The sequence below is a fragment of the Phascolarctos cinereus genome, unplaced genomic scaffold, assembly GCF_003287225.1.
Source record: "Phascolarctos cinereus isolate Bilbo 61053 unplaced genomic scaffold, phaCin_HiC Scaffold_9;HRSCAF=440, whole genome shotgun sequence".
Taxonomy (NCBI): Eukaryota; Metazoa; Chordata; class Mammalia; order Diprotodontia; family Phascolarctidae; genus Phascolarctos; species Phascolarctos cinereus.
The window spans coordinates 213,510,936-213,537,317 of NW_027556402.1; the positions used below are offsets into that span (position 1 = coordinate 213,510,936).

Here is a 26,382-nt window from a genome sequence, read left to right on the forward strand (position 1 = left end):
AGAGTGGATAGAGTACTGGGCCTGGAGTCAGGGAGACTCATTTTCCTGGGTTCAAATCTGGCCTCAGACATTAACTAGCTGTGTGACCCTGACCAAATCACTCCACCCTGCTTACCTCAGTTTCCTCTTCTGTCAAATGAGCTGGAGAAGGAAATGGCAAACCACTCCAGCATCTTTGCCAATAAAACCCCAAATGGGGTCACAGAGAGTCAGACACAACTGAACAACAACAAGAACAATAACAACAGAATTCTACTCTGTCTTTGGCCACCACGGGAATATTTTTTAAAGGGAAAAGACTTGAAAGAAAGGACAAAAATATTCAGGCAATTAGGGTTTTCAATAGGGATATGTAAATAATGTCATTATGAAGAGAACATTCATCATAAATGGGCTGATGCAGTACAGACTGTCTTTCCCACTTGGTCTTCCTAAAGGCTTCTGATTCCATTTCTGGATAACCTGATTTCTTATGACAACACTTGGCGTGCATCAGGCCCAGATGTCAGTTGCAATGCATTTCCCAGAAGTCATGTCAGCTCCAATTAGCTTCCTTGATGGAAAAGATAACAGATTGTGTCTTTGGACCAAACTCCACTTTTTTCTAAGCTATAATAGGCTTGTTTTTTTTTAATGGAAAATGATCATGTAAACCCACTGCTTTTACACAGCTTTGCTTGGAACACAAAACTCTTTACTCGAGCCTGGCTTGTATCACTAAACATGCAATTGTGAAATTAGTGACTCAGGAAGAAGACAAAGCTTTGGTTTCCACACAAGTGTCTCCTTAATAATCAGAACTAATGAGAAAGCAAAACTGGAACTAGGGCACTTGGAGTTCAGATCTATGTTTGCCTAAGAGAGGCAAGCGTTTGTCATGACTTACTAATCCTGCCGGAGTTGAGATGTGCAGAAAACCCAAGATTTGGGAATCAGCACTGTCATAGTTACTTTATAGAAAAACCCTGGTTGCCTACAAAGTTCACAGGCAGTGAGATGAGGCCACAGAAAGGAAACTTTGAGTTGTTTTAGGAAAAGCAAGTTAAAATGACACAATATCTTGGCTTATAAAGGCTGCATAATTGCATAACCTGGGTATAAGCAGTAACATGGAAAGCAATCTAGAATGAAACCTTTGAAGAATATTTCCATATATGGTGTTTTATTTTTATATGTCTCTACATGGTACACTGGTAAATATTTAACAACTCTGAAAAAAAGTATGTGGAATATATTTTTAAGTTTAATGAGTAGCAGGAACCATTTTTTCCATCACTTTGTTAAGTCTTGACAATCAAAAGAACAATAAATCAAGCTCTGATTTGTGACTTTGCTGATTTCTGAGGTGTGAATGCTTACACTGAAAATGTAATAATCAGTTTGGGCTAGTGCTAGCACACCCCGGCATACACTGTACTATCTTCTTCTTCTTCTTCTTTTTTTTTGGCAATTGGGGTTAAGTGACTTGCCCAGGGTCACACAGCTAGTGTGTCAAGTGTTTGGTCTAAGGCTGGATTTGAACTCAGGTCCTCCTAACTTCAGGGCCAGTGCTCTATCCACTGTGCCACCTAGCTGCCCCCACACTGTACTATCTTCTTAACTAGCCTCTCTGCTTCTAATCTTTCTTGCTTTCAACCCACTCTACATACTGTTGCTGGATTATAAAACAATGCTTTCATGAAGCTAATTCCCAGTTTAAATACCTAAGATGGCTCTTTGTGGCCTGACATTAAGTTCTAAATCCTCAGTCTGGCCTTGAGGGTTATCAAAATCTCACCTTCCCAAGAAATTCTTTGATAGAGTCAAGCCATCAGATACAACATGCTCCATTTTGTCACAGTATCTTTGTTTTGGCGTGTAAGATTTACCTGGGGGAGGTATGGTTTAGCAGAAAGAATAATCGATTTGGAGTCAGGGGACATGGTTCCAAACCAGCCTCTGCTACTTAATTGGCTGTGTGATCCTAATTAGGCAAGCAGCCTCACTTCTCTGAACATCATTCTTCCACTGTAAAATGAAGCCTTAAACTAGATGATCCCTAAGGAACCATGAGCTATGATTCTTCCTCTCCTTTAAGCCTGGTTATAGACTTTCTCAGTGCTCCAGTACAAGTTCTATTTCTTCCAGGAATGTTTCCTATACAAACAGGCACCAGGCTTATGGGAGAAATATGGAACCTGTATTAGAGCTGCAAGAAGAGAGATTTTAAGTTGTGGACATTATGAATCCCACTGGACTGGTGATCTGGGAGGGTGAAGACTAATTTTCATTGCTGTTTCTCCCACTTCCGACCTATCCTGTGTTTATGGTCATAATCTTAAGATGCGTGAAGGTACTCTCATCCTCTTTCCTGCGTTATATGTAGTGGGAGCCCCCTCTTCTCCTCAAACCCTAAGATACAGGAGGGCAAGTGGGAAAAGGTTTATGAGACAGTGGGAGGATTTTTTCCTTACAGGTACATTTGACATATCCTTTCAATTTATGATATATTCAACAAACTATTCAGTCACATTATGGTAAGTGTTTAAATCTATGAATTGGGAAGCAGTAAACAGAGAGGGGAGCCCAGCCAGATAAGGCAGAGGCCATGAGCTTTTACTGATTGTGAATTTTTAAATTTAAATATTTCATCTCCTAGATTAATTCTGTACCTGGCTATTAGAGATTTATTCAAATTAGTAAGTGCTGCTGCTTGAAGCTTTGAATTTAGTGGTGGAAGGGGCAGTCTAAGCACCTTCAGGCTCCATGCCCCCAGGGTAGCCAGTGTGGATACTGGTTATACCATGATTAGACCTTAGGTATTATACAAACTAAAGAATACAGTGGCACTGTATCTTCTAATAGGCTTAAGGAAGGCACCACTTGGCCGAGAGCAGATTTGTACTGCTTGTACTGTACAGTGTCACAAACCATGTGGACATACTCAGTTGTATAGAAATCTAATGATGCGGATTTGTATAGTGTCACACACCACGGGGACATACTCAATTGTATAGAAATCCAATGATGCAGATTCGATCCAAAGATTCCTTTTGGTCCCTGTCCTTGTCTGGCCAGGGAAAAAGAGATTGCACACATAACTCCTCCCATATGACTTAGTTATATCCTGAAAATAATAATCACTTGACTAGATCTATGGGCTGATTTTATATTGAATTAGACAAAGGAAACTAGAGCTTTTTAGAAAGCCATTACTCTAGGTTAAACAGACAAGGCTAAACATAGGAGTTGGTAGAATTCCTTTGCAATCAGAGGCTATGTTAATGGATATTGATCAATCACTCTAGCTATTTCTGCCCCTCGCCTTTTGGGTGAAGGTGCTGATCTAACCAGCCTTCCTCGCTAACAAAATACTATAAGTTTTGGCCACTGGAGCTGAATACACAAGAAGTGGTCACATCAGTTATGAGGTAATCAAAGCTGGCAAGGCATTGCCAAGGTTTTGGCAAATCTTGAAATATTCCAATTTTATTCATGGAAGGAGTCATAAATCTGGGCAAAGTTCCTTTAAAAATACTTTCTTTACTAAATTCTCTTTCAGTTACTTCTCTTACCTTACCTTTTGAGAAAGCAAGAAAAACAAAGCCCTTTGCAAATATGAATAGTCAAGCAAAATGAATTCTCGTTATTAGCTATGTTTAAAAAAAATGCATTAATCTGCACTCTTAAGTCTATCACATCTCTTTCCGGAGTGGACAGCATATTTTATCACAAGACATTTGGAATCGTGGTTGGTTCCATTGTGTTGATCAGTCTTTCAAAGTTGTTTGTCGGGGGCAGCTAGGTGGCACAGTGGATAGAGCACTGTCCCTGGAGTCAGGAGGACCTGAGTTCAAACACAGTCTCAGACACATAATATTTCCTAGCTGTGTGATTCTGGGAAAATTACTTAACCCCAATTGCCTCACAAAAAAAAAAGTTGTCTTTACAGTATTGTCACTTTATAAGTTGTTCTCTTGGTTCTGCTCACTTTACTTTGTATCAGTTCATACAAATCTTCCCAGGTTTTTCAAAAGTCATCTCCCATTCCTCCCACCCCATTGGCTCCTTATAGTTAGATACACACATGCATACATACATAATACACACACACACACACACACACACACACACACACTCAATGCCATGTATGCACACACACACATAACTTATTCAGTCATTTTCCAACTGATGGACACCCCATGAGTTTCCAATTCTTTGTCACCATGAAAAAAGCTGCAATAAATATTTTTGTATATATGAGTTTTTTCCTCATTCTTTGATCTCTTTGCAGTATAGATCTAGTAGTGGTATTGCTGGGTCAAAAGGCATGCACAGTTTAATAGCTTTGGGGGCATGATTCTAAATTATTCTCTACGATGGCTGGATCAGTTCACAACTCCAACAGTACATTAATATGCCTGGTTTCCTTCAGCCTTTCTAGCATTTGTAATTTTCCTTTTCTGTCATCTTGGCCAATCCTACGGGTGTAAGGTGGTACCTCAGAGTTGTTTTAATCTGCATTTCTCTAATTATTAGTGATTTGGAACATTTTTAACAATATGGCTATTGACAGCTTGGATTTCTTCCTCTGCAATTGCCTACTCATATACTTTGACCATTTATCAATGAGCGAATAGCCCTTATAATTTTGAATCAGTTTCTTATATACCTTACAAATGAAACCTTTATCAGAGAGACTTGCAGAAAAAATTCCCACCCCCTACTTACCTGCTTCTCTTCTAATTTTTGGCTGAATTGGTTTTGTTTGTGCAAAAACCTCTTAAACTTATGTAATTAAAATTGTCTACTTTACTTCCCATGAACCTCTATCACTTGTATGGTCATGGACTCTCCCTCATCCACAGATCAGACAGGTAATTTCTTCTTTGTTGCTCTAATTTGTTAATTGATTTTTTGATTTTTAGAATTTCTCTTTTGGTATTTAATTGGAGTTTTTATAATTGGAGTTTTTAATATTTGTTAGTTTTCTGGTTTTTTTCAGTTGTATGCCCAATTCATTGATCTGCTCTTTCTCTCTTTTACTGATAAACATACGTAGACATAAAATTTTCCCTAAGTACTACTTTTGTTGTATCCTCAAAATTTTCATGTTGTCTCATTGCTGTCATTATCTCTGATGAGATTATTTATTGTTTCTATGATTTGTTCTCTGATAAACTCATTCTTAGGATTGTTAACTTAATCTCCAATTAATTTTTAATTTTTGCTTCGAGGGCCTTTTATTGGCCATAATTTTTATTGCTTTATGATCATTAAAAGATGCATTTAATATTTCTGCTTTCCTACATTTGTTTGTGAGATTTTTATGCCCTAATACATGGTTAATTTATGTGAAGGTGCCATGTTTTTCAAGCCTCCTTGACAGCTATATCACCTTTGGAGCTTGGGCCACCACTTTTAAGGAGGAACAGGAATTTCTACCTTTGCTCCTGAGACACAATGAGGTGTGTAGAGAGGGAAAGGGCCAGTATTGGCAGCTTCTACATATTATTTTCACTCCTTTCCTTTATGATATTAACTAATACCAAAAGCTAAACTGTTGGGTTGGTGGGTATCAGGATGCATTATAGTCCTGGCATCAGGCTCTGAGCTGAAGTACTATTGGGGTGCAGCAAGTAACAAAAACTTATCCCTATTTAGTGCACATCACTTTGCAGAATCTAAATGAATTTATGCTTAATTTGAATATCTCAATGACGTCTAAGGTCCATTCCTGCTCCAAATCTATGACTTATATTTTATCAGCTCCTTGACTTTAATCCTGAGCTCACTCTTGGCAGTTCTTCAGTGGATGCTTCTTGAACTCTCTTGGATAAGTTATCTTGGGTAAGTCACTTAATCTTTCTGGGCCTCAGTTTCTCCACCTAGGAAATCAGAGGTTTGGATTAGATGACCTCTGACATCCCTTCCATTATTATCCTAAAATGTATACTGCCTGGAACCAATCAAAAACAAAGCACTACAATGTTCAAGTCTTGTTAAGCCTGCTTTAATGAATTGATGGGCAAATTTATAATCAAGATACAACTGTATGCAAGAATATGATCAATTCTTGAGTAGGAGTTGACTTTCTTTAATAGGCTAAATTTGTTCTACCACCATCTTACTTACATGATTGATTTACAAAGCAAATTTATTAGTCACAGAAAACATAAAAGTAAATCCTAGTCCAAGAAAATTGATCATGGAATAATTATTAATAATTTAATGTCCTTGCTTATAAAGTATTTTAAAGTCTTTATTAAGCCATTATATCTTGTTCTTTGAGATGAAAATGATTGTTGATATTTAAAAAATTATCGGCAGTATATTCTGTTGCAGGCGTCTCAAACCGGGGGAAGGATAAAGATTCATAAAGCATATTATGTGCTCTTTGAGACTAAGACATCTTTGAGAAACAAGATAAAGATAGAATATAAAGTTAAACAGGCAACTAGAATTGGAACCAACATCTCTGTACAACAGTAAATGGGATAGGAGTTGTGCATGTTAAAAAAACTCGAAGGCTACAGCAATAGGTCAGCTTGCTGTTACTTAACCTTCAACTCAATAATTACAGAAGACCTTGGATTGAAACAATCAATCAAACAGAGATGTGATCTAAGTGAACAAGGCTTGGATATCTCTATTGAATCAAACAATCAAAGGCATAAATTAGCTATGAACAATCACTCAAAGGAATAGTGAAGTACTTCTGAGCTGCTGGATGATAGCAATGTGGTTTTTATAGAGGACAGTCAGTCCCACCTTGTGGGCTTAGGTAAAAAGATCAGCAGCATGCCTCTAGTAGTGGAAATGGTTCCAGCAAAACCCTGGTGTGGGAATGCTTAGGGGGTAGGGGTGAGGGTGAAGAGAGGAGTCCCCATGTTCTCTCCACCCTACCTTAACTCAAGGATGATCTTGTGGACTTTGAAAGGTTAGAAGACACAGATTTTACCCTGGCATCCTATCATGCTTGTGATACAACACTGGCTGATAACAGCACTTGAATCCAAAGCCAAAGACAAATTAGACATGCTGAGGAAAAGCAACTTCAGGAATCTACAAGAGGTCCAGCAGATGTTATGCCAAAGGGGAACTTTAGAAGGACCCCACAAAGTGAAAAAAGGACTTTCAGCAACCAAGAGTTGTGAGATACCCCTTTGCCCTATGTATCATCTAAACTTGAGCCTCCTTTCTCCAGGACTTTGTATCTACTGGTACAAAAAGTGTGCCCACACTTTAGGGGCATATTTTCTACCACCTCTACTTAACTCTACTTCTTCAGTAAATACCTATTTTCCAAAAGCTAATTAAGTCTGGTTAGCTGTTAATCAAGATGGAGCACTCCAGAGGGACTCATGAATAACAGTATTAGCAAAGCCCCTGGGCCTCTCAGGGTTTCCCCTGGAATTTTAAGGAGAGAAGCAGCAGTTCCTTTCTGGGGCCCTGACCTGTAGTCCAAGTGGGACCTGGAAGCATGACTACAGAGCCTTCACTACCAATGTAAGATGATATTAGTATTCTTCATTATCTCTTTTAAATTTTGTCCAATAGATATAGCAGTAATGAGGAACTTACTGAACATTGGTGGTTCATTTGTAAACTAAGTACATCACTGAAAGAAATATAGCTAGGAGGGGGTTGGGTCAAGTGGGAGACAGGGACAATTAACGGTCTTAGTGAAAATCTGGAGTAGGTTCAGTAGGCATGAAAGAGGGAGAAGCAATAGTAAGGAGGCTGTTCCTCAAACAGAGACAGCACCAAGTTTGAGATATTGATGGCAGAGTATAATTTGTATAAGTTCCAGGGTTATGAATAGGCTGGAGCCTCACAGAGAGTGGGGGTGAAAAGAGTTAAGGAAGAAGAGCTAAGGAGGCTGAGGAACTGATGCCAGAGTATCTGGTGGGTCATCCACAAAGATAATGATGTCACACAGGTATGGAGAGGAGAGAAAAAAGCAGGAGCCAAGCACCTAAATCTACTAGAAAGGTTGAGGTAGGTTATGTAAGCCAGCAGACAAATGACCTGAGTGATTCTGAAGCCAATATAAATAAGCAATACAGATTTTAAGCGAAATAGTCAATATATTATAGGAGAGCCTAGGGATCCAAAAAGATCTTCACAGGTTGGAAAACTGCCTCAAATCTACCAAGATAAAATTCAATAGCTGCACTTTAGCTTAAAAAAAAAATCAACAGTAGAAGAATGGGATAGGATGGCTCAACAGCAATTCACATCACCTTGACATTTTTGTGGACTACAAACTCAATTATGGGTCAAATATGTGACAGGAGCATAATGTCCAGAAAAAGGAAGGTATTAGTCCTTCTGTCTTCTGTCTTGGTCAGGTCACATCTAAACTACTGAATTCAGTTCCAAGCACCATATCTTAGATTCCATGAAACACTGGAACTTTCTTAAATTCTCCTTATTAGTATGTGTTTATATATGTATAATTTATGTAGTATGCATGTATATATATGATACATATATATATTATACACATATTTATTGCATTGAAGTCAATAAAGGATATCTTCAATAAAATGCTTTTCTTTTTTTAAAATTTTTTATGCTTTTCTGCATTTATGAATTTTTATGCCCTAGAACATGACTGTAAAGGTAACATGTTAAAACTAGAACTATGCATGCTTTTTATGATTCTGATTTGGAAATCACCATAGGTCTATCATATTCAACTTGTAAAAATTTAAAAAAAAATTCTCAATTACTTTCTCCTTTATATTTACATCATATTTATCCAGGTGTGAAAGAGGTGTACTGATATCTTCAACAATTAGTTTTAATACGAGACAATATTTAGGCTGAAGAACATATGATACTACAAAAATAAGTGTTGACTGAAAAAAACATACAAAAAAGAATTGTGAGTTCCACTCCTGTCTAGCACATACCTCCAAAGGTCAGGCTGAAACACTGATTTAAATGGTGAGTGGAAACTCTTCTTAATAAACTATACAAATGAGTTGTATGACCTACAAAAGTTCTTTTCTCTCTAGGGCCCTCAGTCTCCTCCTTTGAAAAATGAGAAGATCAGACAAGATGGTTTGTAAGGCTGCTTCTAGATCTGACATTCTCTCGTTCTATATCTACTATGGATAAGTTCCAATTTTTCAGGGTGGGTGATCTCCCACAGAAACAGAATTTCCCAGAGAAGTAAGAGAAATGAACATCACGAGAAAAAAAATCTAAGTATAAAGCAATTTGGGAAGGCTTTCTGTATCAATATTCCCATGAGAAAAGAGGATGATATAGAGGACTTAGAGGAGAAAGGAGTGGAAAAAAGAAAAGAAAAGAAATAAAAGAAGAAAGATGAGAGAACCAAGTGAAGAGGACACTGATTTTCAAACCATCCCCAAGACTCAGGTTTTGCTGGAAGTATCTAGTATAATAAACATTTTAACCACCATCCAGGTCCTGAGTTTGATGCGACCCAGCAGTAGTGTTCTGGGCCTTTCTTCGCTCTCAGAAAAGTTCTCTGCTGAACAGATTGACTTATTTAGAAGACTGATACTGAATTTTAGGGAAGATAATAAATAAAGATACTTCAGTCTTTTTGCCAGAAATGCTTATCCTCTGGGACCTGTCATAGGAAATGTAATTTATGCAGATACTAGATTTAGAAAAAAACAAAATTCTTTGTCTATTTTTAAGAACATTTTCTTTTCTTTTACATTTTACAAATTGAAGGGAAGACTTTTTAGTGTTCTACTTCTTTTTATATTTGTGCAGTACTCTCCTGAAAGCACTGGGCCTGGAGACACAGAACCCAGGTTCAGGCCTCAGCTCTGCTACCACTTCTGAGCCATGAAATACTAGGCGTCATTCACCCTCTCTGAGCCTCAGTTTCCTATCTGGAGAATGAAACAACAACCCCTGTGTTACCCACTTCCTTTGGCTGTTGGAAAAATCAAATGGGAAAAATAACTAAAGCATCTTATAATCATGAAACATTATGTAAAATATTATTATGTTTTTATGTAGTAAAAGCTGGTTTTTCTGGCAGCCAAGTGGCACAGTGGCTACAGCTCTTGACCTGGAGTCAGGAAATCTGAGTTCAAATCTGGCCTCACATACTTATTAGCTGTGTGACCCTGAGTAAGTCAATTACCATTTCTCAGCCTCCATTTCCTCATCTGTAAAACAGGCAGACTAATAGCACCTACCTCCTGGAGTTGTAAGGATGAAGTGAGATAATATTTGTGAAATTCTTTGTAAAACTTATAGAACTATATAAATATTAGCTATAACAATAGTAATTATTATTAGTCAGTCAATTATAACTGACCATTAACTTAGCTACAGTATGAAAGCTGATGGTCATGACAATTCTGTGACATTAATACTGAAGTGACTCCTAACACATCAAAGGCTAAAGTCTATTTGTTACCAATTTAGGGGCAAGGAAATGATATTATTATAACGATCCTACACTAGGCTGGCATTTAAGGGTTTCCCCAAGCTGGGGTCACGCTACCTTTCCAGCCTTATCTCACACTATTTTCATGGAAACAGCACAGTTGAAAGATGACCAGCTCTAGGGTCAAAAGACCTGGAGGACCTGAGTTTAAGTCCCACCTTTGATGCTGTGTGACTATGGGCAAGTTGCTTAACTTTCCTGGGCCTCAGTTTCTTCAACTCTATGGACTCGATGGTCTCTAGGGTGTATGTCAGCTCTCTATTTATGATCCTTCATGAACGCTATGCTCCAGTCAAGCTGGTTTATTTAGAGCCTCCATGGCCATGTTTTTCAGGTTGTTTTGGCCTCTCTCTTTAACTACCTATGCCTCTTCTCCCACCTCCTTCATCACACAGGTTGTGTCCTCTTCCAGTAAAACGTCAGCTACTTCACAGAAGGACCATATTTCATCCTTGTGCCACCCACCCCTTTCACATAGTAGGCTGTTGGCAAATTCTGGTTGGACTGGATTATATCTTTGCCTCATGGCCCCAGTACAACATGATGTTGCTCAGACCCAGCCAAACACTCTGTACTTTTCTTAGGCATCTGTAATAGTCCTTTGGGAGCGTGCTGTCAGCCGGTCAGCTCCATAAGGTCAGGGGCCGTGGATAGGATTGGAAGTTGGAAGGGACCTTAGAAACGATCTAGTTCAACACCATCACTTTATGGATGAGGAGGCAGAAGCTCAGAATGGAAGAATGACTTGTTTAAGGCCGCAAAGGGAGTAAAAACAGCAGAGCTGGGGCTTGAATTCAGGTCTTCTGCTCCAAATCCAGGGTACTTTCTATATGGTCACGCTGCCCTTCCGTACTGCACTTCCCCATCCTAGCCATTCATGTGTAAGAACAAATGGGCTGGTGATACATTTTTGTCTGCCTAAATAGTTGATTAGCCAGAACATGACATTTCTTAATAACGCTCCAACTAGAAGAGAATTTGTTAAAGCACATTTGCTGAGTATTAAAGCAGTGGAGAAAAGCTAAAAATGTAGTAGTGTCTTCAGTCTGAAAGAATAAGAAAGCCCCTGCCCCCTCCCCCAAATAAACTGTTTTGCCACAACCTAAGGTTACTCCATCCTCTAGTTTACCACAGTTTTTGTTGGCTGGCTATTCCTAGATAATGGAGTTTAAAGGAATCTTAGATGCCACAGCCCTCCCTGCCCACACCACTAAAAATGAGAATTTGAGATGAAGGCCAGAGATAGTAAATTTTAATGTTACTAATTTAATACTCAAAGGGAAGGGCAGGCTAAGGGCATGAGGGAAGCATTTTCTTAAAATAATGGCAGCTACAGAAACAAAGCAATATGAATTTATAGGCCAGTTTTGATTTCCTGTTGAGTTGACATATATTTGGCAAACTATACTTACACAAATTATTTTCTCAGGTGTTGGTTCAACTGATTTTCCATTAAGAAACCCTAAGTTTGTTTCCTTTGGGCTTTTGCTTTTTAAATTAGAAGGGAGAGTCAAGCCTGGAATTTCATTGGGAAGAGAGGCAGCTACCAATTGGATATGTGTTGTAATTGTGTAAAGTCAAAGTTCTGAAATTACCAAGTAGGAAATTTCTTAAAGAGACTTAAAATTTACGTTTCTTAGCTATAAAATCTTAATGTGGGGTCCATGGGCCTTTAAGGGGGTCTTGTGGATAGATTTTTTTTTGAGGGGGGTGTGAATTTGGATGGGAAAAATATACCTTTATTTTCACTAACTAAAATTTAGCATTTCCTTCAGTTATGAATATAGGCAACAAAACCTTATTCTAAGAAGGGGTCCTTAGGTTTTACCAGGCTGGCATAGGGGTCAATAACATAAAAAGATTAAGAACCTCTGCTTTAAAGTGAGTGAGGAACTCCTTCTCATCTCATGTCTTTATTTAACCTCCCATTAAATCACAACTAATTTCAAAAAGCACTATCTCCTGAATGACACACAATTTGCTTCAAGTGCTCTCAGCTACACACTGTAAGCTGAATGTTCTTAGTCTACAATGCTCACAGTGAATAACTCAGATTCATGTTGACCTCTCAACCCCAAACGGTTTCAAATGCTTTGTGAGTCTACAATTTAAATAAGTGTGACCTTTTTTGGTTAAGAGCCTAAGTCTGCATAAATGACTCTGCAGTCAGTAAGACATTCTGGGTCTTCCTATGACCTGTTTTTGGTGGTTTTTCATCTGTACTTAGATAAACTTTAGAATCCTTCAAGGTTGACCCTATTGTATCCTTGAATCAAGGTCAGAGAAAGGTATTTTCTGTTTTGTTTGCATTAAAATGGCAACTTTGGCAAACTATACCATGTAAGGGTAAATGAAGAGATTTGTACCTCTTCTGTGAAGTGGGTCTAAGAATCATCTGACCAGACAGACCAAATATTACCTCATCCAAGAAGTTTTTCCTTTAGCAGGAAGTGGTCTCTCCTTCCTTGAATCTTTCATAGCATTATATTTAGACCTTGTCCATATAGTTATATATTCTACTTGGTACGATGACCATTTGCACGTATGTATCACCCCCCCAAAAAAAAAAGCACAGAAGTTCTGGAAGCAGGGACTATGACTTGCGTTATTGAGTTGTTTCAGTCATGTCTGACTCTTTGTCACCTCATTAGGGGGTTTCTTGGCAGATACACTGGAATGGTCTGCCATTTCCTTCTCCAGCTCATTTTGCAGAAGAGACAACTGAGATTCACTGGGTTAAGTGATTTGCACCAGGTCACATAGCCAGAAAGTGTCTGAGGCAGGTTTTGAAGATGAGTCTTCCTGACTACAGGCCTGGCAAAGTACACACTGTGTCACCTAGCTGCCCCTAGGGACTGGGATATCAGTGGCTGATAAAAAGGACTTTCCTTACACTAACTTGTTATGAGTACTATTATTCCCACATTACAGGTAAGGAAACCAAATGACTTGCCCATGATAGTATGACTAGTGTCAAGAAATTAGTGAATAAATCAGAGACTCTTCAGAATTGGAAGGGACCTCAGAGACTACCTATTCTAGTTCTGAATGATTCTAGCACTTGAATGAGAATGCCCTCTACAACACACCTGACAAATGGTTATTCAGCTAGAATACCTCTGTAATAGATGTACACCTCTACAGTACTCCTTGAGCTGAGTCAGTCCATTCATTACTGGATAGCTCTGGCTGTTAGCAAGTTTTTCCTTAAATCAGGCTTCTATTTGCATCTCTTGTTATTAATTCTGCACTCTGATGAGAACAAGTCTAATCTCTGTTCCATATAACCACGTCCAGGTAAAATGCTGCTTGTTCTTTCAACCATTCCTGACATGGCGTGATCTCTAACATCCTGGTTATTTACTTAAGTGTGGGACTTACAACTGAATGCAATATTCTACCATTGTCTGACCAGGGCAGAGTATAGGAGAGTACAGCAGAGTAGAGCCTGGCCAAGCCTCAGCCCTGGATCACTCCCACAATCTACTGTCTTCACTTCTGATCACATGCTGCTCAACGGAGCTGGAGAAAATCACAAAACCATGCCGTTTGGGTCCACTACAAATTTATGTGACATCATCTCAAATGGGTCCTCTCTGTGGCAAGGCAATCCTTTGTTTACTATCCCACTCACGACAGAGATCTTTCCCAAACTTTTCATCCCTTCTCAAATTCTTAGGGCTCCCCTTTCCCAAACCTCTCAGCTGAGAACTTTGCCTCACATTTCACTGAAAAAAAAAACCCCACAAAAATGTAGACCATTCCATAAGAGTTCTCTCTTCTGCTCTCCTCCTCCTGTCACATTACTCAGATGCCTTTGCTACTTATCTCCTCCTTTGCCCTGCCTCGCAGTCTCCAAAACTGAACTCATCTCTTCCCTTTCCCCAACCCTTCTCCTTTCCTCTCTTTCCTATTACATTCCAGGGCATCACCATGCTTCCAGTTCTCCAGCCTCACAGCTTAGGAATCCTCTTCAACTCGCTCTCACTGCCCACATTCAATCTGTTGCAAAGGCCTGTTGACTTGACTTTTGTGATGTCTCTCACATATACCCCTTCTTTTTTCCTTTAGTCCTGCCTTGACCCTGGTGTAAGTCTTCATCACCCCATACCTCTGGCCCTGCCTGATCTCTTGTCTCAGGTGAGAAGAGGAATGACTGAACCTTCCTTCCACCTCTTGCTGCATGTGTCCCTCTGGCATGACTTCCCTTCATCCTAAATCTTTTCCTCTCTCACTCCTTCCATCTTCTAGCAATCACTGAAATCTGGCTGTGCCTGGATGACATGGCATCCCTGGCCATCCTTTTCAGTACTGGCTGCACCTTCACTCATTCCTCTTAGCTCACTGGTTGAAGTATGGGGAGTTGTATTACTCCTTGCTCCCTATTGCTACTTCCAGGTTCTCTACTTCCATCATTTAGTAACCTCTCCTCTGCTCCCCAAAGTCTATATATATATATAGGCTTTCTACCTCTCCCTCTGCTTTCCCTTACCCAAACACAACAACCCTTTGTCCACACTGTGACCTAAAATCTGTCACCCCTTCAGTTCTGTACCAGGCCATGTCCCTTGCACTAGACACTCTCTCTCTTTTCCCCATCCCGACCGCTTGGTGAACCAGCTCAATTCTATACGGTCTTCTTCTCTTGAGTTCCCTGGTCCACTTATCCTAACACTGATTGTGCCTGCCAAGCCTCAGCTTTGGATAACTCCCACTATCTGCCACCTTCCCTCCCACACACATGCTACTGAATGTAGGTGGAGAAAAATCATACAACTGTTCTAAGTCTTCTATAAATTTGTTACCCAACAGTAACTGGCCCTTGCTATTCTTAGGCAATCCTTCTACATCTTCTTTACCAACTCTCTATCCCACTCTCCATACAGTGGCTCTTCCAGACCATTTTATCCCTACTCAAGCCTTCCATGGCTCCCTTTCTTTCCACCTTCTCACTTGAGAACCTTGTCCCATTTTTCAGAAAAAGTTGAAGTCATTGTCTTCTCCCATCTTCATATCACTCAGATGCCTTTTACCACCATCTCCTTCACCCTTGTCTCACATGAAGAGGTGGCCTGACTCCTTATGAAGGTCCCCCTCCCCCACCTGTACAAGTGATCCCATTCCGTTTCATCTCCTCCAACAGATTGTCTCCTTTGTCATCCCTACTCTATCACTTATTTTCAATTTCTCCTTGTCTACTGTCTCCTTTTTTTGTACTACAAACATGCTCATATCTGAAAATTTCATCAATTTGTTTCATCCTGAAAAAACCCTCACTTAATCCCTCCATCCGCATTTTATATCATCCTATTTCCTTTTGCCTTTTGTGGCCAAACTCCTTGAAAAGACCATCCACAATAGGTAGCTTCTCTTTCCTCTTTAACCCCTTAGAATCCAACTTCTGACCTCATCATTCCACTGAAACCATTCTCTCCAAAGTTACCAGTGATCTCTTAGTTGACAAATCCAATGGCCTTTCCCCAATCCTTATTCTCTCTTTGCAGTCTTTGATACTGTTGATCTCGCTCTTCTTCTTCTAGGTGTTGGAACATCATTCTCTTGCTTCTCCTCCTGTGTGTCAGACTGCTTCTTCTCAGTATCCTTTGCTGGATCCTCATCCACATCATGCCCTATAACCACAGGTGTCCCACAGAGTTCTTTCTTGGGTCCTGTTCTCTTCCCTCTCTATACTACTTCACTTGGTGATCTCATCAGCTGCCATGGATTTCATTATCATCTCTATGCTGATGATTCTCAAATCTACCTATCCTACTCTAACCTTTCAGCTGACATCCAATCTTGCATCTCCAACTGTCTTTTTGACATCTTGAACTGGATGTCCAATCTTAAACTCAACATTTCCAAAACTGAACTCATTATCTTTCCCTTTAAACTCTCCACCCCTCCTAACTTCTCTTTCATTTAGAGGGTACCACCATCTTTCTAGTCCCCCAGGCTCAAAAATCTATGTGTTACTTCTAGGTCTGTATCCCAAAGAGATCATACAAATGGGGAAAGAACCCACATATACAAAAAATATTTATAGCAGCTCTTTTTGTGGTGGCAAAGAATTGGAAACTGAGAGGATATCCATCAGTTGGGGAATGGCTGAACAAGTTGTGGTATATAAATGTAATGGAACACTATTGTGCTATAAGAAATGATGAGCAGGCAGACTTCAGAAAAACCTGGAAAGACTTGTATGTACTGACGCTGAGTGAAGTGAGCAGAACCAGGAGAACACTGTACATAGTAACAGTCACAATGTTTGGTGACTAACTTTGATAGACTCGTCTCTTCTTAGCAATGCAAGGATCCAAGACAACTCCATAAGACTCATGATGGAAATGCTGTCCACATCCAGAAAAATAACTATGGAATCTCAATGCAGATCAAAGCATATTATTTGCTCTCTCTCTTTTTTTTCTTTCCTTTTTTGTTTCTTCTTTCTCGTGGTTTTCCCCATTGGTTCTAAGTCTTCTTTCCAACACGACTAATGTGAAAATAGGTTCACTATTCAATGTATAAGTAGAACCTATATCAAATTGCACGCTGTCTTGGGGGGAGGGAAGAGATGGGGAGATAATCTGGAACTCAAAATCTTATGGTAGTGAATGTTGAAAACTAAAAATAAATAAATGAATAAAAATCTATGCGTTATCCTTGACTCTATTATTTCTTACCCTCTATATCCAGTCTGTTCCTAAGGACTGTCTATTTCATCTTTACAACACCTCTTGAATATGATCCCTTCTTTCTCTGATACTGTCACCATCCTGGTGCAGGCCCTCATCACCTCACACCTGGATTACTGCAACAGTCTATGGGTAGATCTGCCTGCCTCCAGTCTCCCCACTCCAATCCATCCTTCGTTTAGCCACCAAAGTGATGTTTCTAAAGCTCAGCTCTAGCCATGTCACACCGCTACTCAATAAACTCTGGTAGCTGCTTACTGCCTCCAGGATAAAATATAAAATCCTCTGTTATTCTGAGTCCTCCATAATCTAGCTCCCTACCTTTTCAGTCTTCTTACACCTTACATATCACCATGCACTCTTCCAGGCTGTTTCACGAACAAGACACTCCATCTCTCAGTTCTGGACATTTTCTCTGACTGTTTTCCATACCTGGACATTCTGCTTCCTCATCTCTACCTACTGACTTCCTTGACTTCAAGTCTCTACTAAAATCCCATCTTCTACAAGAAGTATTTCCCAACCTATTAATTCTAATGTCTTCCTTTTTACTATTGCCTATTTTCTTGTAAATATAAGTTGTTTGTACATTTGTTTGCTTGTCATCTCCTCCATTAGACTGTGAGCTTCCTGAAGGCAGGAACTATCTTTTGCCTCTTTTTGTATCCCTTGCTCGTAACACAGTGTCTGGAACATAGTAGACACTGAATGTCTACTTCCTGACTACTGGAATACCATGTTGGCTGGCTTCCTTGCTACAAGTTTCTCTCCATGCCAGTCTATCCTACACTTAGCTATCAAAGTGATATTCCTAAAGCTCATGTCTGAACATGTCACCCCTTTACTCAATAAACTCCAGTGGCTCCCTACCACCTTCAGAATCAAATATAAAATCTTCTGTTTGGCATTCAAAGCCCTTCAAATCAAACCGTCTTTTACCTTTCCAGTCTTCTTACACCTTATACTCCACCATGTCCTCTGTTCTCCAGTGATACTGGCCTCTTTTTTTCCTTGAACAAGACATTTTCCCTGGCTGTCCCCTACACCTAGAATTCTCTCAGCTCCCTCTACTTCCTGGCTTCCATGGCTTCCTTCAAACCAACTAAAATCCAACCTCTACAGGAAGTCTTTCCTGATCCTCCTCAATTCTAGGGTCTTCTTTCTGTCGATTATTTCCGATTTATCCTGTACATAGCTTGTTTGCACGCTCTCTCCACCATCGGGCTGCGAGCTCCTTGGCAGCAGAGATTGTCTTTACCTTTCTCTGTACTGCCAGCACCTGGCACAGTGCCTGGCACACAGTAGTCACTTAATGAATGTGGACTGACTGACTGACAGGAAGACATGGCCCTTCTCTGTGAGGAGGCAAGCTCCTCAACACGCCCAAGGGCTCCTATGCCATCACGTTCTCTCCAGACTGCTCCTTCCATCACTGCCACTCTCTCACTTATTTTCAGTATTTCTCTTTCTACAAGCTGCTTCTCTACTATCTAAAAACACTCTCATATCTCTCTTATCCTCAAAAAATCCTCATCTGATCCATCTCTGCCTACTGACTATCATCGTGCATCTATCTCTTCTCCCTTTCCTGGCTAGGGTTCTGGAGAAGGCTGTCTACAATGAGGGCCTCCACTTCCTTTCCTCTCACTGTTGTCCTAATTCTCTGTGGCCTGGCTTCCAACCTTATCATTCAACCGAGACTGCTGCTTCGAAGTTACTAACAATCTCTGTTGCCATATCTAAAGGCCTTTTGTCAATCCTTATCCTTCCTGACCTCTCTGCACCCTCTGACACCATCAGTCACTCTCTTCTCTTTAGGTTTTCACAAAATTGATTTTTTATGGTTCTTTTCCTACAAGTCTGACCAATCCTTCTCTGTCTCCTTCATCCAGGCTATACCTGCTAACTGCGGCTGTTCCCCAAGGCTCTGTCCTGGGCTTTCTTCACTTCTCCCTTTATAGTATTTTGCTCGGTGAGCTTATCAGTTCCCATGGATTCAATTGTCATTTTTGTGCAGATCTACTTATTCACCTCTACTTATTATCTACTTATTAACCTCTCTACTGACTTCTAGTCTCACATATTTAACTGCCTACTGGATATCTAGAATTGAAAGTCCGTAAAAATGTTAAACTCAACATTGCCAAAACTGAACTCATTATCTTTTCCCTCAGACCTTCCTCTCTTTCCAACTTCCCTACTATTGTTAAAGGCATCACTATCCTCTCAGTCACCCAAGGTCAAAACCTAGGTTTTATTCTCAATTCTTCACTCTCTCTCATTTCCCTTATCCAATGTGTTACAAAGTCTGTTGATATTACCTTTCCAACATCTTTTGCATTTACCACCTTCTTTCCTCTGACACTTCCACCACCCATAGTGCAAGCCCTCATCACATCACATCTAGACTATTACAGCAGCATTCCAGTCCATCCTCTGTCCAGCTGTCAAATTGACAGTCTTAAACCACAGGTCTGATTAGGTTGTTCTCCTATTTGATAAATTCCAGAAGCTCCCTGTTGCCTCCATGATCAAATATTCTCTATTGAACTTTTAAAGTCCTTCATAACCTGGCCTTTTCCTAGTTTTCTAGGATTTTCATACCTACTGCCCTTTAATTCTCTGTCCCATACCCCACCGTGTACACTTAGATCCAGTCACGTTGGCTTTCTTGCTGTTCCTAGAACAAGACACTCTATTTCCCAATTCTGGGCACTTTTGTTTGTTGTCCTCCATGTCTGGCTCCCTCCTCATCTCCATCTTCTGGTTTCCCTGGCTTCTTTCAAGTCTCAGTTAAAGTCTTATTTTCTCCAAGAAGGTTTTCTCAGTTTTATTTTAGTGCCTTACCTTTGAGATCATCTTCAATTTATTCTTTACACTTCTTGTTTGTACTTAGATGGTGAGTTTGTTTGTTTTTTATTTTTTTACCTTTCTTCGTACCACTAGTGCTTAGCATAGTTTCTGACATATAGTAAGTACTTAATAAGTACCAGTTGAGGTGACTTGACTACCATCACCTGGGGGCAACACTCCCCTCTCAATATAAGCTAACATAAAATTAACTAATACTCATCATTCATACTGAGCTTAAAGTTCACTTAAATCACCTGATTTACTTGTGAAACTGACTTTTTGAATTCAAGGGAAGACAATTATCTCTTATTAAATTAAATTATTAAATGTCATGTTATTAGATTCAACACAATGTTCTATCCTGTCAAGTTCCTTTTAGACCCTAGTTTTGTCAATCTGTGTTAGCTAATACTCTTAGCTTTGTGTTATCTAAAAATGTGATAAGTATGCCACCTATGCCTTTATGCAAGTTACTTATAAGTGTTGCAGGGCTAGGCACAGAACTCTCGGAGACTTCCCTTAGAGATCTCATTCCAAGTTAACAATGAACCAATCATGACTATTTTTGAATCTAGCCATTTGTCCAATTCTAATTCCAATGAACCATACTATTTGTTCAGTTTTTTAAAATTCTAAATTTAGCCAACACCAAAAAAGAACATTTCCATATACAAAGCAGATCAGAAAAAGGAGAATCATATGGAAAAACCACAACTCTCTAGTATGCAAAGTTTGCTCTTTAAAAACTGTATATAACAAATTGACATGTAACTTTCAAAGCTGTCCTGCTTTTGTGAGCTTCCTTCTATTTTCTTTTGTGCATTTACAGAAATATATGAATGGCTATTTTTCTTCTTTTTTTTTTAAGTAACATTATTAGTATCTAACTTTACTAATGTCTAGCAAGGATGCCTTCATATTAGCCACAGATACAGCATGAAGGACTTTGTCAAATATCATTGTTCACTGAAAAAGGCAAAAGCATACAAAGAGTAGCACTATATGTTGCAACACATTGATTACTGAGGGCTGATGACCTTGAAAGAATTTGACGCCAATAATCTAGAACATGAAAAAAAAAATTTTGCTCTGTTGTCAAAAGCATGCCAGACCTGAGATTCTGCTCGTCAGTGAGACTTTGTAGCTAAAGATGTATAAGCAACATAAAAATGCAATTCAAACTGGAAAAAGCAAGTCCAAAAGCAAAATCTTAGTTCAGAAAACCAATAATTCAGTGGAGTGAACTGAACAACACATTCCCAAGATCTGAGCAAAGAAACGATTGGGTGGATAGTGTCACAAGTGGAAATTTTTGCATACTTGCGCCCGAGGTCAAGCTTTAATAGGTAAAGATTAGATGTAGGTAAATGATATACTCAGGTTTAACAAGAACTGTAACTATTTAAACTCTTCCACAAATAAGTGAATGAATACATAAAGTAGTCACATTTTCTCTAAAAGAGGCAGAAATCTTGGCAAAGTCTTGGGAGCTTCCATGTCACTCGCACTTGTCACACAGACTGAGCTATTGACAGGACTGTTAGCAGGCTGGCTTCTCTCTCCATGGTGATGCGGCAGGGAAAAGCAATTCTCAATATTTGTAGAGGTTTATGATTTTTACGTGGGGGAATTTGTCTAAGCTGACATTTACATTATGTTCTAGAAATAAATTCCAAAAAGGTAAAGAGCTAAATTTGTCCAGTTTCAGTGTGGCTTCGACAAATAATGATAATGATGAACAAAAAACTGAAACAAACTAACAACTGCTAAGTCTGATATTAAGGATAAATCTTATCGGATTTTTATAAATAGGACTGCATTTTGTCAATGTTTCCATGTAACATTCATTGTAGATTAAAGATAAAGAAAATTAAATAACTGGCCTTTTGAAAAAATTAACAAGCACACAGGTTTATTTAAGGCTAATTATATGAAGTGAAGTTTTTAAAGCTTTCTGAAGAAAACAGTATGCATTTAGTTCAAAGATAAGCTGGGTTGGCATGTTTTTCTTCTTTTCCTCAGTTTAGAGAGAAACAAATAATAAGATGTATCCATGAAATTTAAAAAAAATGTATTCTGATTACTCCTTCCTTTTTATTGATTTAAGAGATCCATTTTAAATTGATCTATCTGAATTCCCATCATGGCAGAGGGCCTTGTAAGGGTTTAATAAAGGTTTATTAAATTGAATTTAAATTAAGTGAAAGCAATATGTTTAAGCAAATCAGAACCAACTTATTATAATCTCATTCAAACTTACCCTATAGAAAGCACTTGTCAAAGGCAGTAATGCTGCTGCAATGTTATATTCTTCCAAGGCTGAACAGTCCTTAAACAAAGCAAAGAAACAGAAGCATTAGTATGGACATATCTGGCTGAAAGATCAACTCTGAGAAAAGTCAATTGTGACATCCCTCCTCTGCTGCCCTAGTCTTAGGGTGGCTTCTAGGAACTTATTTTGGCACCTGTCCATTCATTACCCATTCTGTCTGTCCATTTCAGCCCAAGGACAAAAGCGTTATTGTTATTATTATTTTTTACTTTGTCTTCCCAGGACTTAGTAAATGCCTTGCGTGTCCACTTCTAGATTCTTAGGAAGTGCTGGCTGACCTGAATTCTAGGTTCCCTAAACTTCTCTCCTGTGGCATAGAGGAGGCAAGTTTAACAGAAGGGAGACAGAAAGGGCCAGCTGAAGGAATCCATGAGAAGTGTACAACAACAAACTTTTGTGACAGGTATGGTCATCCCCCAGTCAGAGCTCTGGGGTGAAGAGGGGCAGGGTCAATGCCACATATGGTCCTAAAAAGTCTCTGCTGGGAATGACACACTGGCCTCAGGTCCATTACTTTTCTAGCTCCTTTAGACTTCTCTCTATGCTCCCAGATCCCGTTCTTGGTGATAAGTAGTACATCTCTCTCCTTCCCTCACTTTGTAAATCTAACAGAGATTTATGAAGTAGCACTGATGGAATAGGTGCTGGGGATAAAAAAATTGAAAATGAAACAGCACTTTCTCTTAAGGAACTAATATTAGTCAATCAACAAGCTTTTATTAAGCGCTTATTATGTGCCAGGCAATGTGCTAAATGCTGGGGATATGAAGAGAGTAAAAATAAGGTCCCTGCCCTCAAGGAGTTCACATTCTTTTTTTTTTTTGGTTAGGCAATGGGGTTAAGTGACTTGCCCAAGTTCACACAGCTAGTGTTATGTATCTGTGCCACCTAGCTGCCCCAGGAGTTCACATTCTAATGGGGGAAATAACATGCAAACAAACTACAGACGAGAGTAAATGGCAAGTGATCACAGCTAGAAGAGACCAGCAGTAAAAGGGACCAGGAAAGCCCTCTCTCAGGAGGTGGGATTTGAGCTGAATCTTGAAAGAAGCCAGAGAGTCCAGGAGGTGGCTGTGAAGAGGGAGAACACTGCAGGCACCAGGGACAGCCCATGAAAAATTGACGAGTTAGGAGATGTAATGTCATGTGCAGGGAGCGTCATGAGGCCAGCATTGCTGCAGCACAGACTCTGTGGAGGGAAGCACAGGCTATTGCAACAGCTTGGGCATGAAGTGACGAGAACCTGAACTGAGGCAGGGGCTGTGTGAGTAGAAATGAGGGACAAATGTGAGAGATTTTGTGAAGGCAAGCGAGAAGACTTGGCATTTGTAGTGAAGACCCAAGGATGACCCTGAGGTTGTGATTCAGGCAACCACAGGAACGATGGGATTGCAGTTCCCTTTTGGTAATTCTGACCCACTAGGTCTTTTCTCTTCACAACCTCAATTCACTTCTTCAATTTATTGCATAGTTCTTTATTATTTTCTTATTTTCCCAGTGTAAGACTTATCTGTCTCCAAAAAGATGCTAAGCACTCCTCAGAGGCAGGTACAATTTTGTATACTTCTGTAATCCTCCAGCAACAAAGGCATTGAGCATTCTTAAGAGCATTCTTAAAGTTGCCTAACAAATCCTTGGAATTGAATTGAACCCCTATTACATTCCAAGTCACAGTTTTCTCACTGCCAGTGCCAAATTACAGTTTAGAAAATTAGGCTGGGAAGTTGTTCACACAAAGTGGATCAATTTAACAGCAAAGGAAAAGCTTAAGTTGTAATAGCATTCCCCCTCCCCTGCAAAAAAAAAAAAACCAACCCAAACCCACCTCAGTTAATAGTAATTGAAGTACATGGAAAAAGCAATTTTATGTGTTGTAGCTAGGATATTCACAATGAGGTTGCAATTCTTTAAACATTTTATGGAAATTTAAAGGTAAATGGAAATAAACCAAACCCATGAATGAAACCATTTTTGTTTAAAGTTTTTATTTAAACTATGTAAATATTTTATTTCATATGAGCTTTTGAGGCGAGCTAGTAATATATGCTAGACTTCTTTTTTCTATCTCAGAGGTTCTCTGAAATGGCTACCCTCTACAGATTCTGGAGTTGGAACAAAAAGCTATCTGAAACCTAAAAGAAGGCGCTACTCCGGTAGGGTAGAATGTGTGCCATTGAGATTGTGCACCTGGGGCTATTCCTTCCCTTTCCCACATTCCTTGCTCCGGGGGAACGATGATGCTTTGGGAGGATGGAGGTAGTTTGCTTTGCCAAGGAATTTATATGGGGGCTTGGCTTGCTGGGGAAAAGCAAAGGCATGGCAGACTGGGTGTACAATTATGGAACAGTAGGAAAAACCTCCCACTGGATTTGAAATCGGAAAACCTGGGTTGAATCTCAGTCATGCAACTTGATATTCATGTGACTTTGGGCAAGTTCTTTAAAATGAAGGGGTCAGACTAGAAGACCTCTGCAGTTTTACATGTTATGATCCTTCAACGTTTGTCTTTTCTAGTATGTGGAGGACTGTAATCTGGAGAAGGGAGTCAATTTATTCTGTGTGGTTTGGGAGGGGAGAGTCAGGGTTAGTGATAAGAGCCTGATTTTAGACCAATATTAAGTGACAATTAAAAGTGTCCAGCGATAGAAGAGGCAGCTTCAATGGGAGTGAGTTCTTTCTTCAGTAGGGATGCTCATGGAGGTTGGATTAATACTTCTTAGGAATATCATAAAAAGGCTTCATAAGATGCATACCAGATAACTCCAGAGAAAATGGATGGCAGATGACATTACTGCACATCAGATGGAACTATTCTCCCTAATGAACCTCTACAGGTTCTCATTCCTTGTCTAAATTCCAATTCCTTTTCCAATTCTTCATTACTTTTCTAAATTTCAAAGTTTTGCTTAGCTCTTCAGAAAGGATAACTAGAAATTCATACTAAATCCCCCAACTTTCCTTTAACACTTCTAGTCTCACCTCTGAAACACTAGTTATCTCAGGTAATAACACATATTTTATGTAGTATTTTTAAGTTTGCAAAGTGTTTTATTTCTCCTTTGATCCCTCTTATTTGATTCTCAAAATAGCCCTTCTAGATAAGGTCTATAGGTTTTATTAAGCAGTGTGGTCTAGTGGAGACAGTGCTTAAGCTAGAATCAGAGGTCCTGGGTTCAAAGGCTGGCTACTTGTTATCACTAAACCATATTATACCAAGGTCATACAATTCATATTAGGCATAGGATTCAAACTGAGGTTTCTCCTGACTCCACACCTAAGGCTCTTTTTAGTACATCACAAGGTCTCCATTTAGTTTACATTAACTCCATTTAGTTTACATTAACTAGTTGGCTAGAACAATGCTATATACTTAGAAGAAAATTTCAACTCATATATGTAATTCATATAATTCATAAAGACACAGACTGCCTTCATACTAGCAAAAGGAAATATATTATTTGCAAATAGTCTGGAGGACATAATGTCTTTTCATGGGCACGGTGGATTATTTGCAAAAGCAAAATTATAATCTCTAGGGTTTTATGTGGAATTTACTTGCCTTTGTATAAAACACTGGATTTTCCAGTTTTTGCAAATAATGCAAAGTTAACGCAAACATGGACACACACATTAAAACAAAACAAAACAAAAAGAAACAGTTCAGCAATTCATCTTGCCAAGTGATTGTGGCTTACAGAAATTAGGGCTCCATGCCCTTATTTTATATAATCTCTTCTAGTATAGTAGGTAAGGTAAGTAAGAGGAGTGTTTTTTATAGAGGTAGAGAAAGGCAACAACGTATCCTGGTATATAGCCCTTCCCCTATGTGGCACATCTCTTACCAGTCTAGATCCTAGTGGTGGCTGTTCTTAGTTTAGCCCAGAGGCTTAAAGGGATCAGAGAAAATGTTTGTCCCTCATTACAGCTAAAAATGTGAATTCTCCCTAGTGAGAGTAAACTTGGAAGAAAGAACTCCAAGAACTCTAGCTTTACTCTGTGAAAGGTTTCAGTGGCTTAATGCCACATGTAAAATAATTTAAATCCCTTACTTTCTTGTTACAAAATTCAACATAACT

At 39.3% G+C, this 26,382-nt stretch overlaps 1 protein-coding gene across 1 annotated transcript in view; it reads right to left on the reverse strand.

Moving 5' to 3' along the window:
* Window positions 1–26,382, reverse strand: part of SBF2 (SET binding factor 2) — a 494,333-nt gene that overhangs the window by 116,549 nt on the left and 351,402 nt on the right. The window contains 1 exon segment of the mRNA XM_078148119.1: window positions 22,235–22,303. Coding sequence (XP_078004245.1) covers window positions 22,235–22,303 — 69 coding nt within the window.